General features: G+C 41.6%; 2 protein-coding genes across 8 annotated transcripts in view; one reads left to right on the top strand and one right to left on the bottom strand.

Moving 5' to 3' along the window:
- Positions 1 to 20,665, bottom strand: part of mettl8 (methyltransferase 8, methylcytidine) — an 82,915-nt gene that overhangs the window by 59,623 nt on the left and 2,627 nt on the right. Inside the window, exon 1 of one of the 7 annotated variants that reach the window (XM_059966580.1) lies at positions 1,836 to 2,158. The exons of 1 other annotated variant lie outside the window; for it this stretch is intronic. In XM_059966580.1, the coding sequence (XP_059822563.1) occupies positions 1,836 to 1,927 (92 nt within the window). In that variant the 5' untranslated portion in view covers positions 1,928 to 2,158. Of the gene's footprint in view, positions 1 to 1,230; positions 1,372 to 1,835; positions 2,159 to 20,665 lie in introns of those variants that run through there. 5 more of the 7 variants (XM_059966581.1, XM_059966587.1, XM_059966585.1 and 2 more) reach the window with 5 other exon arrangements.
- dcaf17 (ddb1 and cul4 associated factor 17) overlaps positions 1,378 to 20,665 on the top strand; it is an 80,103-nt gene continuing 60,815 nt past the window's right edge. The window contains exons 1-5 of the mRNA XM_059966579.1: positions 1,378 to 1,513; positions 4,294 to 4,350; positions 9,784 to 10,010; positions 12,045 to 12,148; positions 12,669 to 12,759. Of these exons, the coding sequence (XP_059822562.1) occupies positions 9,825 to 10,010; positions 12,045 to 12,148; positions 12,669 to 12,759 (381 nt within the window). The 5' untranslated portion in view covers positions 1,378 to 1,513; positions 4,294 to 4,350; positions 9,784 to 9,824. The remainder of the gene's footprint in view (positions 1,514 to 4,293; positions 4,351 to 9,783; positions 10,011 to 12,044; positions 12,149 to 12,668; positions 12,760 to 20,665) is intronic.

Raw genomic sequence — 20,665 nt, 5'->3', positions numbered from 1 at the left:
TGGCAAGTCAATGTTGACAGAATTAGAGATTGGAAAAGTCAATCCAGGGATGTTGTTGTCCTGGGCATATATACACTGGGTAGAAATGCCATGAAAATTAGGTTTTATGCAGCTGCAGCAGCACAGTAGCTTATGAGGACAAACATAAATTGACATAAACTTATATCAACATAATTACACACAACCTGCATGTGAGCACAAACAAATAAAACAAACATGATACTACAAGACTGAGAGGCAGAAAAAAAATGGTCCAAGGCAATGTTATCATTTTTCAGGTCGGTTCCAGAATCTGATGGCAGCTAGGAAGAAGCTGTTGCAGGACAGCCTTGAGAAGAGGGCATGACCAAGATGTTGGTGTGCTTGATGAAGGATGCCGCACCTGAGACATCACCTCTTTAGATATCCTTAATGGTGGAAGAGCTATATTGGTGAACTAAGTCCTCCACTTTCTGTAGCCTTGTGTATCCATACCAGGCCAAGATGCAACCAGTCATATCATGTTCCACTGTAGAAATCGTCAAGAGTCTTCAATGACATGCCCAATCTCCTTAAATGTCTAACAAAGTCGAGACACAGGCATGTTTTCTTTGTGGTTGCATCAATATGCTGGGCTCAGGATAGATAGATCCTTCAAACTGCTGACTTGAAGTTGCTCATCCTTCCCTCCACTTACCTTTCATGCTTATCTGATTTCCTCTTCCTAATGTCTACAGCAAGCTCCTTGGTTTTGTTGATATTGAGCACAAGATTGTTATTATGATTAAATTCAATTAACTGACTAGCTCGCTGCCTCATCACCCATCTGTGATTCTACCAACAGTGGTATTATTGGTGAATTTGTGGATGGCATTGGACCTGTGCTTTGCTACTCATAAGTACAGAGAAGGTAGCGCAGCGAAAAAGCAGGTACGCCTGTGTTGATGGTCAGTGTGGAGATTATGTTCATTAACAACTGATCTACTGGCATGTGCATCCCCAGCCCCATCTTCACACGTCAGCGCCAGGACCCCCAAAGCTAAGTTGATTATATTTTAAAAGCCTAAATTATTGCTATATTGCAGTATACAGGGTGAGTTGATGTCCTGCGCTCCAGAACAGAATCGGAGTGCTGAACTGGCGGTGCACGAGCAACATGAGGTAAAGGCCATTGCCTTAGGACGGCAACTCCCTCCTCCAGGCCCTCAGAGCCCAACGTTGGCATCACGGACATATCACCCATTCACTTACAGTTACAAAGCGGAACAGGCGAGAGCGCTCGCAGCTCCGGCAGTAAACTGGAGTCACGTGGAGCCACAAAGGCGGCGGCGCCGCGCGGAAATGAGAAGGGATGGGATTTCTGTCGCCGGCGCTGCGAGTGGGAAACTACAAGTCCCAGCAAGCTCCGCGACGCGGGGCCGGACGGCGCCGATGCAGTGGCGCGAGCAGCCGGTTCCGCGGGTTTTCTCCCGAGTGGCTGTCGGAGCAGAGAGAGCAAGCGGGCTCGATCATCTATCTCCTCCTTTTGATGGCGGTATGAATTATACAACCGTTCAAACGCCCGAAATAATTATTGCAATGCATGTTGTTTTCAAATTAAACTTAGTTCGTATTTATGCTTGTTTGGATCTATAACCCTAAATGCATCTTTTAGAAAAACGATGAAACAAAATTTGAATAATGTTGCAATTAAGTTTGATCAGACCTTTGAGCACGGAATGAGAGAAATGTGTGCGTTATGGTTTGCGTGTCTGGTGTCTTTAAATATATCAATGCGGTACACAAGTTCAGGTAATATCCTGCCCGGTTTCCCGATCACAGCGTCAGAAGTCGAAAGAAAAGTTGATCGTACTTACCAAATCAAATCTGGAATTGAATTTGGTAGCAGAAATGTCAGGGCGGAGTGCGGTCGGAGCAGTGCTTTCTGGGACGGGGAGCACAAAAACATTCATCTTTCGTTACCGAAAGACTGAATCCCAGGAGCGCATCCTGTCCGGGGTTATAACTGTGAGCAGGCGTACATTATCAGCCGTATCAGTAAGTTAGGTATTATAATTATGATTGAGCTTTCTTACCGGAGACTGATATACAATGCAAAGGATATCGTTCATGGTAAGAAATCTCCATCAAAATTATATAATCTTTCTTACTGATATCCATGTCCCTCTACAGATGTTGCCAGATCAATCTTGAGTTCCTCCAGCTTTTTCTGCGTTTGTACGAAATAACCCATTTTTCTTTAAAATAGCTGCCGAAGATTGGAGGCCTTGAATGAGAACCGAGGAAAATTTTTTCTCCATTTCTGCAACGATAAGATTCTGCAACCCACTGCCTCAAATAATGGGAAGAGATGAAAGAACAGCTTTTTGAGGCTGGAAGTTAGCACAGATAAAAAAAAATCCAGAAACTAGCATTAAGTTCGTTCTTTATTAAATCATATTTACTCCTGTATGATATGAAATTATGATGTCATTGATTGTAGAGGTGTTCACTATGTCTAGGAGATGGAGAAGATTTTGGAAGGTACTGCATTCTGCAATAACATCTATTTTAAGCAGGAAGTCAACTTTAAGATTGGGATTCCTGCTTTTTTTAGGTCATTTTGCTGCTGAGATTCAACAAAAGCTGTGGCCTGATTCTGTTTAGATAATGCAAATTAATTACATAGAGCCATAAAACACTACAGCACAGAAACAAGTTCTTTGACCCCTTAGTTTGTGTTGAACTATTAAACTGGTTTGTACTGTTGACCTGCACCCAGACCAAATCTTTTCAAGCCCCTCCCTTCCATGCACTTAAATTTCCCTTAAATGTTAAAATTGAACCTGCATCCACCCATGTGCTAGCAGCTCGTTCCACACTCTCACCACCCTCTGAGTGAAGAAGTTCCCGCTCATGTTCCCCTTAAATATTTCACTTTTCACCCTTAACCCATAACCTCCAGTTCTAGTCTCACCTAGACTGGAAAAAAAGCCTGCTTGCATTTACCCTATCTATACCCCTTATACTTCTGTATATCTCTATCAAATCCCCCCCTCATTTTCCTATGCTCTGGGGAGTAAAGTCCTAATCTGTTCAACTGTCCCAATCAACTCAGTTCCTCAAGTCCTAGCAACTTCTTGTGAGCTTTCTCTGTACTTTTCCAATCTTATTCAAGATTCAACACTGCTAAATGTCATTTCCTCTGCACTGAGTATAAAGGAGAATGAAATAATTGTTACTCCGGATCTGATGCAGCACAAAAGATAAAGAACACAATAAAAATGAAAACATAAATATAAATACATAAGATAGCTTATACACATTGATTAATTGTACGTCCATAAGGTGATTGATGGGAAATAATAAAACAGCAGTGGAGGTGTTGATCAGTCAGCCTTACTGCTCAGGCAAAGTAATTGTTTTTGAGTCTGGTGATGCTGGCCTGGATGATACATAGCCTCCTTCCTGATGGAAGTAGGACAATCAGTCCATGAGCAGGATGGGAGGGAACCTTCATGATATTACTGGCATTTTTCCTGCACCTTTCTATATATTTGTCATTGATGGCAGGTAGGCTGGTGCCAGTGATGCGTTGGACAGATTTGACTACCGGGTAGAGCCTTCCTGTCCAGTGCAGAGCAGTTTCTACACCAAGTAGTGATGCAGCTTGGTAGGATGTCCTCTACTGCATCTCTGTGGGTACAGATATGCAAAGTGCAGCTCTCTTCAGTCTCCTCAAAGTAGAGGCATTGGTGAACTTTCCTGACTGTGTAGGATGTGTTCTGGGACCATGGGAGGTTGTGTGTGATGTGCACTCCTGGGAGTTTGAAACTGTTTGCAGTTCCCTCTGCTGTGTCACCGATGTAAAGAGTGGTGTGAGTTCTCCTGAAGCCGGTAAACATCTCCTTTGTCTTGTTGACATTAAGGAAGAGGTTATTTGCCTGACCCCATGCCTTGAGCTCCTCCACATCCGTAGGCCAGCTCATCGTTGTTGGTGATGAGCCTCACCACTGCTGTGCTGTCAGTGAATTTGAGATGTGATTGCACGGGTGTTTGGCCATGTAGTCACGTCTGAACAGAGTGTACAGCAATGGGCTTGGCTCACAGCCCTGGGGGGGGGGCAACAGACATGTTGAGGGTGATGAGGAGGGAGCAGCAGTTTTGTATCCTCACTGAGGTCAGTTGGTTAGGAAGTCCAACATCCCACTTTGCGCCGTGGTATACTTAGACCAAGGAACAGGGGTTTGTTCACCAAGGTCTGTGGGACGATAGTGTTGCATGCCGAACTGAAATCTAAAACAGCATTTTAATATAAGTGTCCTTGTTTTCTAGGTGTGTCAGGGCCAGGTGAATGACAGATGCTATATCTGTCGTAGAGCAGTACTGTCGGTAAGTATATTGGTGAGTGTGGTAGGAATGGGGATTTTGATATATGCCATAATTATCAGCTGTTGAAAACATTTCATGATGGTAGCATCAGTGCTGTGGGGCAGTAGTCATTTAGTTCTGAAGGTGTAGAGTTCTTTGGTACAGGGATGTGGGTGGCTGATTTGAAGCATGTGGTGACAGCAGCCTGGATGAGTATAATGTTGAAGATTTCAGTGAGCTGGTGTGCACAGTCCCTGAGTACATGGCCTGGGGTGTTGTCTGGCCCGGTTACCGTACTCTGAGGAGTCTTTCTCACGTCTGCGCTTTCATGGCTGGCATTGTGTTGCATGCCTCAAAGCATGCATAAAAGTTGTTTAGAGCTTCAGGGAGGGAGGCGTCAAAGGTACGGTGTTTGCTGTTTCTCCTTGCGTAATCTGTAACACCCATGATACCCAGCCACATATGCTGGGGTTTGTTATCAGACAGGTGCTCCTAAATTTTTTGTGCGTAGTTGGCCTTTGCCCTCTTGATGCCTAAGAAGAGATTTCTAATGGCTGCTCTGAGAGCTCTTCTGTCACCAGACTTGAAGGCGGTAGGGTGCGCACCTCTGTGTTCAGCCAGGGCTTCTGGTTGGGCTCTAAGATGACTGTTCTTGAGGTACCAATGTTGTCTACACACTGAATGTAGCCAATGACAGATGAGGCATATTCCTTGAGGTCTATGTTAGTGGTCCCCAACCACTGGGCTGCAAAGCATGTACTACCGGGCCAAGAGGAAACAATATGATTTGACGATATAAGTCAGCTGCACCTTTCCTCATACGATACAAGACAGCTGCACCTTTCCTCATTCCCTCTCACACCCACTGTTGAACTTGAACTCACACGAGGTCATCAGTTGCCTAAACGCAGTGACACCTTCGCGCCAGGGATCACTGGTTGGCCTCGCGCGGCCAGCAGGAAGTGCCGTTGCTACTGGCCTGGAGTGTGGACAGATGGGTGCTGCCTCTAAACCTGGTTAGCACACTGAAAGCTCGTGGGGAATCCGGTGCTAAAATATTCGCAGCCGACTTAATTTGGGCTCAGGGTTTTGTAAGTAGCAGAGCAGCTACCTCGCTGTGATCTGCTGAAAGTCATCCCTCCAGCCAAACGTTTGTCGGCCGATAGATCCTACCTACCTACAAGGGGGAGGTGAGTGCACGCCCTGTCGCACTCCTCACTCAGTCGGTCGCTCTCCCCGGACTGTGACCGCCCTGGCACTGGGACCTCTCCTTGTCCTCTCATCCCACACATGACCAGCCGCACCTGGCCAAGGCAGTGAGCAGGCGGGAGGCTGTCTAATGAGGGAATGAAGCCCTCAAAACTGCTTCGGTACCCTGAGTCCAAGCACCCAGCACTTAAAGACAAACCTGTTGAGTCTTTTGAGCGGAAAAAACGTGAGCAAGTGGGACAGAAGCAAGTGCTGATAGCCATGAAAACTAAATTGCGGAATAGACTGGACTGTATTCCAGTCGTGATTAACACCCCCCCGCCCCCCGTAGGCCAGTCCACAATAATATTGTCAATTTTAAACGGTCAGCATTGCAAAAAATGGTGACCCCAGTCTATGTTGTTGTTTGTGGCAGCCTTGAATAGTTGCCAGTTAGTCTGTTCAAAACTGTCTTGGAGCATAGAAATTGCCTCATTGGGCCTTACGGTGATGGTCCTCTTGACCGGTTTCTCCATTTTCAGCACCAGTTGATATCTTTGCTGTAGGTAGTTGACCAAAACTGCACACATTACATGAAATTAGGCCTCACCTTGCATCTTACACAACTTCAACAGAACACCCCAGTATTTTGACTTGTGAAGCCCAATGAGCCAAAAGCTCTTTTCAGATTACCGAGTTCCTCCTCCTGGTAAATTTGTAACATTTACCAGGAGCATTGGAAATGAAGGGCACAAATCATTGTTGAATATCCTCATCATCCATCCTGTAATCTTTTTAACCCACTACCATCAGGAAGAAGGTACAGAAGCATCAAGACTAGGACTGCCAGACTGGTTAACAGCTTCTTCCCTTGGGCTGTGAGACTAATGAATACCCTGCCACCACCAAGGTCTCATAAACTAGGACAGCAAACTGTCTACTGTTCGTTCACCTGTGCTATGCACAACATGCATTTTGAACTATATTTTAACTTGTGGTCATATTTTGTTTTACAAGCAGTATGTGATATACATTTTGTGGGTGCACTGTGGTGCAGAAGAATGTTATTTGGTTGTACACACCTACAATCAGATGACAATAAACTTGAACTTGTATGACCCTATTTGTCTGTGACACCACTTTCAAGGAATTATGGATCTATAATCTAGATTCATCTGTTCTACCGCACTTCACAGTGTCCTACTGCTCACCATGTAAATCCTATCCCTTTTATTCTCCCAAAGTACAACATCTTACTCTTGTCTGCATTAAATTCCTTTTGCCACTTTTCAGCTAACTTTTCCAGATGGTACAGATCCTGCTGCAACCTTTGATAGCCTTCTTTGCTGTCCACTAAGACACCGGTCTTGCTCTCAGCTGCAAATTTGCTGATCCAGTGTATCACATAGAAACATAGAAAATAGGTGCAGGAGTAGGCCGTTCGGCCCTTCGAGCCTGCACCGCCATTCAGTATGATCATGGCTGATCATCCAACTCAGAACCCTGTACCTGCTTTCTCTCCATACCCCTGATCCCTTTAGCTACAAGAGCCATATCAAACTTACTCTTAAATATAGCCAATGAACCGGCCTCAACTGTTTCCTGTGGCAGAGAATTCCACAGATTCACCACTCTCTGTGTGAAGAAGCTTTTCCTCATCTCGGTCCTAAAAGGCTTCCCCTTTATCCTTAAACTGTGACCCCTTGTTCTGGACTTCCCCAACATCGGAAACAATCTTCCTGCATTTAGCCTGTCCAATCCCTTTAGAATTTTATACGTTTCAATAAGATCCTCCCTCAATCTTCTAAATTCCACTGAGTATAAGTCTAGTCGATCCAGTCTTTCTTCATATGAAAGTCCTGCTTCCCAGGAATCAATCTGGTGAACCTTCTCTGTACTCCCTCTATGGCAAGAATGTCCTTCCTCAGATTAGGGGACCAAAACTGCACACAATATTCTAGGTGCGGTCTCACCAAGGCCTTGTACAACTGCAGTAGAACCTCCCTGCTCCTGTACTCAAATCCTTTTGCTATGAATGCCAACATACCATTTGCCTTTATCACTGCCTACTGTACCTGCATGCCCACCTTCAATGACTGGTGTACAATGACACCCAGGTCTTGTTGCATCTCCCCTTTTCCTAATCAGCCACCGTTCAGATGATAATCTGTTTTCCTGTTCTTGCAACCAAAGTGGATAACCTCACATTTATCCACATTAAATTGCATCTGCCATGAATTTGCCCACTCACCTAACCTATCCAAGTCACCCTGCATCCTCTTAGCATCCTCCTCACAGCTAACACTGCCGTCCAGCTTCGTGTCATCCACAAACTTGGAGACGCTGCATTTAATTCCCTCGTCTAAATCATTAATATATATTGTAAACAACTGGGGTCCCAGTACTGAGCTGTTCCGTACCCCACTAGTCACTGCCTGCCATTCTGAAAAGGTCCCGTTTACTCCCACTCTTTGCTTCCTGTCTGCCAACCAATTCTCTATCCACATCAATACCATACCCCCAATACAGTGTGCTTTAAGTTTGCACAGTAATCTCCTGTGTGGGACCTTGTCAAAAGCCTTTTGAAAATCTAAATATACCACATCCACTGGCTCTCCCCTATCCACTCTACTAGTTACATCTTCAAAAAATTCTATAAGATTCGTCAGACATGATTTTCCTTTCACAAATCCATGCTGACTTTGTCCGATAATTTCACCATCACATTTCATCACATTACCATCCAGATCGTTGATGTAGATTACAAACAACAACAAACCCAGTGTCGATCCCTGTGGCGCGCCACTCGTCCCAAGCTGCCAGTCATAGAGGTAACCATCTACTACCACTGTCTGACTTCTCCCTCGAAGCAGCTGTCTAGTCTAATTTACTACTTCATCTTGAATGCCAAGTGACTGAACCTTGTTGACCAACCTTTGTCAAAGGCCTTGCCGTCATCAACTATCTGGTGACTTCCTCGAAATGCTCTTAAGATTGGTTAGATATGCCCTACAGTACTGTGCAAAAAGTCTTAGGCACATAGATTTAGGTAAAGTGCCCAAGACATTTGCACATTACTGTATTTATCAGTGTGGAGTGGAGAGCGAGTTTGTAAATTTGTTGGGAGTAAAGGATGTTAGGAATGGCGGAGGGTGAGCTGCAGAAGGGGTGTGGGATGGGTGGAAGAGGAAGAGTGCTGGGACGTTGGGGTGGTGGGGACGCAGCCACACTCGGCCTTGAGACACCAGGGAAGGTAATTTGATTCCAAGCAACTGGTTTATTAATCATTACGGAATATTTCTCTAGTGATTCCCGGTCCTTCCACTCACCCTTCCCTTTTTCCCAACTATGATTCCACTCTCCCTTCCCCGTGCCAATCTCAGTCCATAACAGAGTTCCACATCAAAATCAGATTTATCGTCGCTCACATATGTCGTCAAGCTTGTTTTTTTTGTACGACAGCAGTACAATTGAATATATAAAATTACTAGTCTTAGGCACCCCAGCTATATATATATATATATGCCTAGGCTCTCTAATCAGTCCATGTCTATCCAAATACTTATATATCCGGTCCCTTAGAATACCTTCCAGTAACCTATTCACTACTGATGGCAGGCTCAATTGCCTGTAATTTCCCAGTTTATTCTTAGAGCCTTTCTTGACCAACAGAACAACATCAGATATCCTCCAATCCTCCCGCACCTCACCCATGGCTAATGACGTTTTAAAAATCTCTGCTTGGACCCTGCAATTTCCCACAAGGTTTGAAGGAGCACCTCGTCACACCATGAGGATTTGTCCATCTTAATTTGCTTCAACAGCAAAATGCAATTTCCTGAGGTAACACCCAAATCTTTCCAAAATAGCCAGCATGCACAGTACTGAACATTATTTGCACAATGTAGACAGTTCCCTACTATAAATGTGAGCATTGTAAGTGATAGAATCTGTATTATTGTGGGTTTCCTATACCCAAAGGGCATTCACAATATAATGTACAATAGTAATAATGGAATTGTCTTGGAAACTGATTTAGGATCTGATTTAATGTTACCTTTTTTCATCAATTATTTTAACATTTGCTTAATGGGAAATATGGATCTGCAAAGCTGAGAACTTAATTAAAATTTAGCATAATAATGACTTGCTGCCATAGTAACCTTGAAATATATTAACCTTATATTTTATAAGATTTCAGGATGTCACACATTAAAATCATTCACCGATCTGGTCAACTAACTTCCCATTTTCTTTCATTTTCAGATATGCCAGTTCCAAAAATGTAATTTTAAGATCAAACAAACATGGAGAGTTTAATAAATACATCGTCTATAAAAATGTACGGTATAAGAAAGTCAACCAACATTTCGTGTTTAAGGAAAGTAAATAACTGCTGTATCTTGGCTGCAAGATCTCTTGGTCTGTATGGGAATGAAGTTGGTTCCATTCACAGGAAAAACTTGGCCATCCTCTGTCAGTTAGTATGTCAGGTCAGTGTCAAATCATAAGTAAATCATGTAACGTTAATAATGTAATTTTTAATCTTATGTGGGCCATGTTTATATATTTTCAGGTTAAAAAATGATTGAGTTATTTTATAGAGGTGCTTAAATTATGAGAATAGAATAGAAAGAAAATAGCACATTTCCTATTATTAAGAAGTTTAGAATTAGAAACATGAATGCAAGATTACATGCATGCAATTTAGAAAAAGCTCAAACATTTTTGTTAACCTAGAGGAGTTGGTTAGGCTGTGGAATGCATTACTGGAGCTGCTAATTAAAGCAGAAATATGGTTAACATTTAAGACATTATATTGGAAGTAAGATGTGGGGGGGGGGGTAAATGATATTGGAATAGATCAGACGTGTCAAATTTATGTTTAATGTCATGTGCACAAGTACATTGTAAGTACAGAGGCAGTGAAAAGTTACTTGCAGCAATCACATGCACATAGCATCACTTAAGCAGCATCCAGAAGAAAGCTATAAATATAAACAGAATTTTTACAAGGAAGAACACAAAACCAAAGAAAATTATGTCCATTTTAGTGCAAAGTCATGAACGTTGTTTTAGTGTCACTGAACTCTAGTGATGAAGGTTGTTCCTGTTGCTCAAGAACCCAATAGTTGAAGGAAAGCAGATGTGCTGAATGTGGTGGTGTGGGACTTCAAGGCTTCTATGCCTTCTGCCTGATGGTAACTGTAGGAATATGGCCAGGACAGTGGGATCTTTGATGGATGTTGGTCCTGAGGGTGGAAGAGAAGAAAAGGAGGGTGGAGGGGTGAAAAGATAATCAGAATGGGCAAAGGAGACAGAAGAGAGGAAGGAGAATTTTTAAAAAGGGGGGCAGGGGTAGTAATTACAGGAAGTCAGAGAAATCGAGTTCATGCCATCTGTTGGAGGCTTCCCAGATGGAATATCAAGTTTTGCTCTTCCAACTTGAGTTCGGCCTCGTTGTGGTCGTGAACAGACATGTCAATATGGGAAGAGGAAGGTGAATTAAAATGGGTAACCACTGGAGATCTTGCCTTTTGTGGTGGACTAAATGGAGGTGCTCAATGAAGTGGTCTCCTTCACTACATTAGGTCTCACTGATGTAGTGAAGGCTGTACCATTAGCACCAGATACAATAAATGACCCCAACAGATTTGCAAGTGAAGTGTTGCCTCACTTGGAAGGACTGTTTGGGGTGCTCAGTGGTGGAGAGGGGTAAAGATATAGAGGCAGGTGTCGTACTTGTCATGTTTACAGGGATAATTGCCAAGAGGGTGACCATTGGGGAGGGACAAGTGGACAAGGGTGTCACATAGTGTGCATTCCATGTAGAAAGTGGAGAAGGGAGGAAAGAAGGATGTTGCCAGTGGTAGGATCCCATTGAAGATGGTGGAAGTTGCAGAAAATGAGGTACTGGATACAGAGGTAGGACTATCCCTGTTACAACAGCAGGAGGATGGAGGAGATGCAGGTAAGGGCAGCATTGAAGGTGGTGGAAGGGGAAACCCTTTTAATTTTAAAAATCTCATGGTCCACTCTCTCCTAACAGATTCCTTCAGTGTTTTAGCTCTTACCACCAAGTTTCTTACATCTTACCCCCTCTGCCACCCACTCACCTTCTCCTTTACCTGGTTTCACCTATCACCTGCAAGCTTGTACTCCTTGCCCTCCCCATGCCCATTTTCTTATTCTTGCTTCTGCCTCCTTCCTTTCCGGTCTTGGCCCAAACATCAACCATTTATTCCCTTCATAGATATTGTAGTCAATTGACCTTGGAGACTCCATGCCCGCAGTGAGAATAAAAGATATTAAAGCTTAAAGTATATATCCTCTGTGAAACTTTAATTAAAAATAGCATGACTTAAAAGTTGCTTGTTGTGTATTTGTAATTGATTTGTAGATTATTTTAATAATTTTGCTGCATGTTGGTTTTAATTGATGATTAAAAGGAGACTGCTGCTCTCCCCATTGATCCAATTAAAGAAAGTTAGAGAAATATTGAATCAGATTAATTTGTTTTCTTTCAGAAAACTACAACATTTGAGAGAGTTTGGACAAAACAATCAAATTCACCAGTGATTTATGAAAAAGGAAAGATTTATCTCGACAATTACAGATGCTGTTTTATCAGGCAAGTCAAATGTTTGAAGATATACAATAGGAAAATATAAAAATATGAACCTATAAAATATATATAAATATATGGACAAATATATTTTGTACAATCATAAGAATTTTATAATGTACAAAATATAAAATGGGGATGTATCATTGAAATTAATACAAGTTACAAATGCCAGATAGAGCTGCTGATCCATAGTTTTAATAACTCAGTTTCAGTCCTGACCTCTGAAGTAACCCACATGGTGTTTGTACACTTTTCCTTTGCTTTGTGCAAGTACTCAAGTTTCCTCCCATATACTATAGCTGTGCATGTTGATAGGTTAGTTGCTTTCTCTAAATTGACCCTAGTGTGTATAAAATTGTGGAATCTGAGCTAGGGGAAAGGTGATGGGAATGTGGGGAGAATGAAATAAATTTAATATAAGCCGAGGTTAAATGATACTTGATTACTGGTAGGGAATCGGTAGATTAAAGACCTATTTCTGGCTATATGACTCTTAACTCTCTTTAAAATTTTGCTGTGTCAGTACTGGCCCTCAGCCGATCTTGCTTTATGAATTGCCCAAACTCCAGAAGTCTGAGAAGATTGAGGATGTTCTACTTTGTGAGTCACCTGTGGTAAGTGGATAATTTAAAATGTGTAATATTAACGGTGTACAATTTTAAATTGAATTAAACAATGATTGGTACATACAGAAGAAGAATTTACGTTTTTCAAAACTCGAAGCCAATCTTCATTAATAAAGGTCATATTAAGTTCTCTCTCCCAATCTTATTTAATCTTTAGTGTTAGGTTCTCTTTTTGTCACAAAGATAAATTATAAATTCTACTAATGGAATCTTTCTCTAAGGGATTCAATTTCAAAATGGTATCCAACAAATCAGATTCTTGTAAATATTGTTGTAAAAAATGTGTATGAGCAACAAAATATTTGTTAATTAACTCCTCAAAAGTCATCAATCGACTATCACAAAATAAATCTGTAAAAGAATGAATTCCTTTATTTTTCCATAGAAGAAAAATGGGGTCAGTTGTTGAAGGTTTAAATGAGAAGTTTTGATAGAAAAAAACTAGATAACTTAAATTGTTTCAAATTAAAAAAATTACGAAACTGAACCCAAATCTGTAGGGATTGTTTAGTAACCGGATAGAGATTTAAATTTGGAATTTTAGAGAGCTGCAAAGGTACTGGAGCTCCTAATGGTTTTTGGTTCTTATCAAGCCACCGTTGTACACCATTATTACTTAACAAAGGAGAGACAATCTAAAATATTTCCTAGTATAGATAACTATTGTGATAGATGTAAAACTGAAGTAGCTACTTTGTCACATATGTTTTGGACATGTTCTGCATTAAAATCGTTCTGGAAATCTTTATTTTCTCCCATCTCTAAAGCTTTGAAAATGAATTTACAACCTAATAGATTGACTGTTTGGAATAGTTCCGCATCATATTCAGGGTATCTCATTTTCAGATCAACATGTAATCGCATTTGTTACACTACTCTCAAGAAGGGCTATCTTATTAAAATGGAAACATATTTCTTGCCCTATATTAATTGAATGGTTTTCTCAAGTGATGCTATGTCTTAGTTTGGAAAAAATTAGAAATAGAATTTTTGATCCTCAATTTGATTTTGAGAGAAGATGGGGTTCTTTTGCTAAATATTATCATTTAATTTGAATTAAGTTGTATGGTATCCTTCCAATTTTATTTTATTTTTTTCATAAATATGAAATGGCGGTTGATGACTTTTTTAATATATTTAGATGATGGTCCAATGTATTGCTCCGGGGGGGGGGTTGATTCCTAATGGGTTTTTTTTGGTAGTTAGTGGGTTTTTTTTCTTTTCCTTCTCTTTCCTATATATAATTTTTTTTTCTCTTTTTATATCTTAAGATCAGTTTTTTTTCTTCAGCTTTATTAATTGTATACATATTAATCTGTTGAAGTTTTGTATCATCTTATAGCTGTTGAAGATTATATTATCAATAAAAGGATTCTAAAAATAAAAAATGTGTAATATTAAAAAAATTATAGAACATGTACTCCTAGTATATTTTCACTTTCTGAAACCTGATATGCCAACCAACTTCTGGCACCATTGAGGAGATAGGGACATTGACATGAAGTAATGGAGACCAGGCACAATTATTTCTTCCTCTTGTCACCTGATGATAACTCATTTTCTAAATATAATGGCAGAAATATCCCAACCAAATAAGTGATAGTTTTTTTTAGGTTCTTGTTGTTATGTATTTAATATTTCAGTAGTATTTGAGTAAAATTGTAAATATGTTGTTTGATTAAGCATTCTTTTTTAACATGATTCATGAAGGGTATACGTAAGAGGTATGTGAATGGTTATGTCACTGTGCTGTCATGTCATGTGCCTGCCTCACTAAAGTAAAAATGAAGTGTATGCATTCTCCTGGCCCCCCGTGTTTCTCTTTTAATTAGTTTTGGAGTTACAAAACATAACTGTGGTGACGAGGAAGTTTTAAAATGAACCCAAGACAACTACCTACCTGTTGAAACATAGAAACATAGAAAATAGGTGCAGGAGTAGGCCATTCAGCCCTTCGAGCCTGCACTGCCATTCAGTATTGGCTGATCATCCAACTCAGAACCCTGTACCTGCTTTCTCTCCATACCCCCGATCCCTTTAGCCACAAGGGCCATATCTAACTTCCTCTTAAATATAGCTAATGAACCGGCCTCAACTGTTTCCTGTGGCAGAGAATTCCACAGATTCACCACTCTCGGTGTGAAGAAGTTTTTCCTCATCTCGGTCCTAAAAGGCTTCCCTTTTATACTTAAACTGTGACCCCTCGTTCTGGACTTCCCCAACATCGTAAACAATCTTCCTGCATCTAGCCTGTCCAATCCCTTTAGAATTTTATGCGTTTCAGTAAGATCCCCCCTCCCCTCAATCTTCTAAATTCCACTGAGTATAAGCCTAGTCGATCCAGTCTTTCTTCATATGAAAGTCCTGCCATCCCAGGAATCAATCTGGTGAACCTTCTCTGTACTCCCTCTATGGCAAGAATGTCTTTCCTCAGATTAGGGGACCAAAACTGCACACAATATTCTAGGTGCGGTCTCACCAAGGCCTTGTACAACTGCAGTAGAATCTCCCTGCTCCTGTACTCAAATCCTTTTGCTATGAATGCCAACATACCATTTGCCTTTTTCACCGCCTGCATGCCCACCTTCAATGACTGGTGTACAATGACACCCAGGTCTTGTTGCATCTCCCCTTTTCCTAATCAGCCGCCGTTCAGATGATAATCTGTTTTCCTGTTCTTGCAACCAAAGTGGATAACCTCACATTTATCCACATTAAATTGCATCTGCCATGAATTTGCCCACTCACCTAACCTATCCAAGTCATCCTGCATCCTCTTAGCATCCTCCTCACAGCTAACACCGCCGTCCAGCTTCGTGTCATCCGCAAACTTGGAGATGCTGCATTTAATTCCCTCGTCTAAATCATTAATATACATTGTAAACAACTGGGGTCCCAGCACTGAGCCTTGCAGTACCTCACTAGTCACTGCCTGCCATTCTGAAAAGGTCCCGTTTACTCCCACTCTTTGCTTCCTGTCTGCCAACCAATTCTTTATCCACATCAATACCATACCCCCAACACCGTGTGCTTTAAGTTTGCACAGTAATCTCCTGTGTGGGACCTTGTCAAAAGCCTTTTGAAAATCTAAATATACCACATCCACTGGCTCTCCCCTATCCACTCTACTAGTTACATCTTCAAAAAATTCTATAAGATTCGTCAGACATGATTTTCCTTTCACAAATCCATGCTGACTTTGTCCAATGATTTCACCTCTTTCCAAGTGTACTGTTATCACATCTTTGATAACTGACTCTAGCTTTTCCCCACCACCGATGTCAGACTAACCGGTCTATAATTACCCGGTTTCTCTCTCCCTCCTTTTTTAAAAAGTGGGGTTACATTAGCCACCCTCCAATCCTCAGGAACTAATCCAGAATCTAAGGAGTTTTGAAAAATTATCACTTATGCATCCACTATTTCTTGGGCTACTCCCTTAAACACTCTGGGATGCAGACCATCTGGCCCTGGGGATTTATCTGCCTTTAATCCCTTCAATTTACCTAACACCACTTCCCTACTAACATGTATTTCCCTCAGTTCCTCCATCTCACTAGACACTCGGTCCCTTACTATTCCGGAAGATTATTTATGTCCTCCTTAGTGAAGACAGAACCAAAGTAGTTATTCAATTGGTCTGCCATGTCTTTGTTTCCTATGATCAATTCACCGTTTCTGACTGTAAAGGACCTACATTTGTCTTGACCAATCTTTTTCTATTCATGTATCTATAAAAGCTTTTACAGTCAGTTTTTATGTTCCCTGCCAGCTTTCTTCTTTGGACTTGATACTATCCCTGGTTTCCCTTGTCAGCCACAGGTGCACTACCTTCCCTGGTTTATTCTTTTGTCAAACTGGGATGAACAATTGTTGTAGTTCATCCATGCGATCTTTAAATGCTTGCCATTGTATACCCACCGTCAACCCTTTAAGTATCATTTGCCAGTCTATCTTAGCTAATTCACGTCTCATACCTTCAAAGTTACCCTTCTTTAAGTTCAGAACCTTTGTTTCTGAATTAACTATGTCACTGTCCATCTTAATGAGGAATTCCACCATATTAAAGTCACTCTTACCCAAGGGGCCTCACACGACAAGATTGCTAACTAACCCTTCCTCATTGCTCAATACCCAAGCTAGAATGGCCTGCTCTCTAGTTGGTTCAGAAAACCATCCCGCATACATTCCAAGAAATCCTCTTCCTCAGCACCCTTACCAATTTGGTTCACCCAATCTGTATGTAGATTGAAGTCACCCATTATGTTCCTTTATTGCATGCATTTTTAATTTCCTGTTTAATGCCATTCCCAACCTCACTACTACTGTTAGGTGGCCTGTACATAACTCCCACCAGCATTTTCTGCCCCTTAGTTATGCAGCTCTACCCATATCGATTCCACATCCTCCAGGCTAATGTCCTTCCTTTCTATTGATTTAATATCCTCATCTCCTCTCTAACCAGCAATGCTACCCCACCTCCTTTTCTTTCCTGTCTATCCCTCCTGAATATTGAATATCCCTGGATGTTGAGCTCCAATCCTTGGTCACCCTGGAGCCATGTCTCTGTGATCCCAACTATATCATATTCATTAATAACTATCTGCACATTCAATTCATCCACCTTGTTATGAATGCTCCTCGCATTGACACGCAAAGCCTTCAGGCTTTTTTTTATAACACTCTTAGCCCTTATACAATTATGTTGAAAAGTGGCTCTTTTTGCTTTTTGCCCTGGATTTGCCTGCCTGCCACTTTTACTTTTCACCTTACTACTTTTTGCTTCTACCCTCATTTTACACCCCTCTATCTCTCTGCACTTGTTCCCATCCCCCTGCCACATTAGTTTAAAGCCTCCTGAACAGCAGTAGCAAATGCTCCCCCTAGGACATTGGTTCCAGTCCAGCCCAGGTGCAGACTGTCCTGTTTATACCAGTCCCACCTCCCCCAGAATTGGTTCCAATGCCCCAGAAATTTGAATCCCTCCCCCTTGCACCATTTTTCAAGCCACGTATTCATCTGAAATATCCTCCTATTTCTACTCTGACTAGCACGTGGCATTGGTAGTAATCCAGAGATTATTACCTTTGTGGTCCTACTTTTTAGTTTATCTCCTAACTCCCTAAATTCACCTTGTAGGACCTCATCCTGTTTTTTACCTATATCGTTGGTACCTATGTGCACCACGACCACTGGCTGTTCACCCTCCCATTCCTGAATGTCCTGCAGCCGCTCAGAGACATCCTTGACCCTTGCACCAGGGAGGCACCATACCATCCTGGAGTCTCGTTTGCGGCTGCAGAAACTCCTATCTATTCCCCTTACAATCGAATCCCCTATCACTATAGCTCTCCCACTCCTTTTCCTTCCCTCCTGTGCCGCAGAGCCACCCATGGCGCAATGAACTCGCAATGAAGCGCAGCGAGATGTTAGAATTTTAAAAATAAAGTGCAGCATACTCTCTTCACAAGAGGAGGGAAACAGTTGAGTTTTAAAAAAAAAAAGTGCAGCTCTGGTTTCTTCGGGAGGAAAGACAGTTAAGTTCAGAAAAGGCAAAAGCAGGCAAAATTTGCGTGAGGGACGACTCACATTTAAAAGAACAGTTGAAATCACTGTATCAATGGAAACAGCAGTCAGATGCAATTGAATTGCAGCCAGGTATGAACGTGAGCAATGACATAAACAGAAACAGACTAAACAGAGACCAGCCTGGCCGAATAAATTGTGTTACCGTTGTGGTAGGGTCTCACGTACAGCAGACCAATGCAGGTTTAAAAGTGAAACTTGCAGAAAATGCAACAAAGAAGGGCGCATACAAAGAGCAAATCAGATGGACCAAAATGAATGGACTGCACAGGGAGGAGAAAATTATAAAAAGTCAAGTTGCAGTTTCAAAAAGAGCACAAATCTGCATGCCTTTAATGAAAAATCTGATATTGATGGGAGTGACAAGGATTGGGTAGCAATGTGATAACTAACCATAGACAAGAAATATGGCTCGCATCAGAAGCAAATGGCAAATTAATTAAAATGGAATTGGACACTGTCTCGGTTGTTTCAGTCATTCCACAAAATGAGTTTGAATGGCATTTCAAAGATACTGAACTGAAGGCTGCAGATATCCATTTAAGAACCTATATTGGAGAAAAGATAACTCCTGTGGAAATGACATTCTTAACAGTGAAATACAACAACTAACAAGCCACATTGGGCTTGTATGTGGTAAAAACAGGAGGGCCAGCATTGTGAGGCTGTGATTGGCTGAGACAACTACAACTTGATTGGAGATCCATCCACCATTTGCATGCCATATTCCCTTCAATATAGAGTCAACTGAAAGGGAATTAAGAAAGGTACTGGATGATGCCACAGTATATTCAAGGATGACATTGGGAAACTCAAACATATCAAGGGTAAAATAGTGTTAAAAGAGAATGCCACACGCAATTTTACAAAATCCATCTGGTTCCTTATACCATCTGTGATAAAGTAGCCAGTCAGCTGGATGGCATGGAGGCTGAAGGAATTCTTTCCAAGATTGAGTGGAGCCCATTGGCAATATCAGTGGTCCAAGTAGACAAGAAGAATGGGTCTCTCAGGATCTGAGGTGATTTTAAGATCACCATCAACCCAGCAGGAAAGTAGATCAATACCGTCTGCCCAGGATAGAAGACATCTTTGCAAAACTTCTTGAAGGAAACCACTTCAGCAAAGGCTTAATAATAGATGGAGCTGGAAGAAGAGTCCAAAGTGTTTTTCACCATAAGCACACAAAACGATTATTGCAATAATAGCACATTTTTGGAGCAGCGTCTGTACCTGCCCTCTAGCAGAAAGCCATGGACCAGGTGCTGCAAAGCTGCCCAGTGTTTCCTGGATGACATTATTGTTGCTGGTAAGGATGACAAGGAACATCTCCAAAATCTCAAGACAGTGCTAAAAGGATCAGAAGATAATGGGCTCAGAACACGATGCAACAAGTGTGAATTCTTTAAACCAAGCATCACTTACTGTGGTCACATTACAGATGCACAAGAATTATGCAAGTGTGCTGAGGAAATTCAAACAGTGGAGGATGCCCCATGGCTAAAGGATGTGTTGCAGTTGTGGTCTTTTAAAAATTTGACAACTACTATAACAGGTTCATGCCAAACCTGGCTACTGTGCTCAATCTTGTGAAATCATTACTACCGATCGGGAAGCAATGGACAAGGCAGTGTGAAATGGCTTTCAAAATGGTGATGGCAGACACTGTACCTAGACAATGTGATCCACCTGGCCCAGTGAAGCTTGCCTGTGACCTCATGGTATAGGTGCAGTCATGTCACATGATGAAAGTGAACGCCCTATAGCCTTTGCATCATGTTCCCTCACCGTTGCAGAGAAGAATTAAGCACAGATTGACAGAGAGGCCTTGAGTCAGGTTTGGGGTGCAAAACATATCAACAGTTGTATGGGAGTGAGCTTACCCAGGACATGCCCTCTTAATACTATCGTACAGGAACCTGAAGGCAGACATTTAGTGATTCAGGGGCAGCTTTTTCCCCTCTGACACCCAAATTCTGAATGGACTACTAATTTAATGCTTACTATAATATATTTTTTTTCTCTCTATTATTTATATTGCATTGTGCTGCTACCACAAAGACAATAAATTTCATGACATGGGCCGGTGATAATAAACCTGATTCTGATTACTGACCATGGACCACTATTGTCCATTATCAGTCCACAGAAGGGTGTAACACTCACAGCAGAATGAATGCAGAGATGGAACAGATGGGCTCTGTTTCTTGGAGGACACAATTACAAATTCAAGAGGACAATTGATCATTGGAAATGTTGATGATTTGTCCCTTTTCCCCTTGGAAAAGGAAATACTTGAAAAATTGAC

Source organism: Hypanus sabinus, chromosome 4 (genome assembly GCF_030144855.1).
Source record: "Hypanus sabinus isolate sHypSab1 chromosome 4, sHypSab1.hap1, whole genome shotgun sequence".
Classification (NCBI taxonomy): domain Eukaryota; kingdom Metazoa; phylum Chordata; class Chondrichthyes; order Myliobatiformes; family Dasyatidae; genus Hypanus; species Hypanus sabinus.
This window is presented reverse-complemented; position numbering and strand designations above follow the sequence as displayed.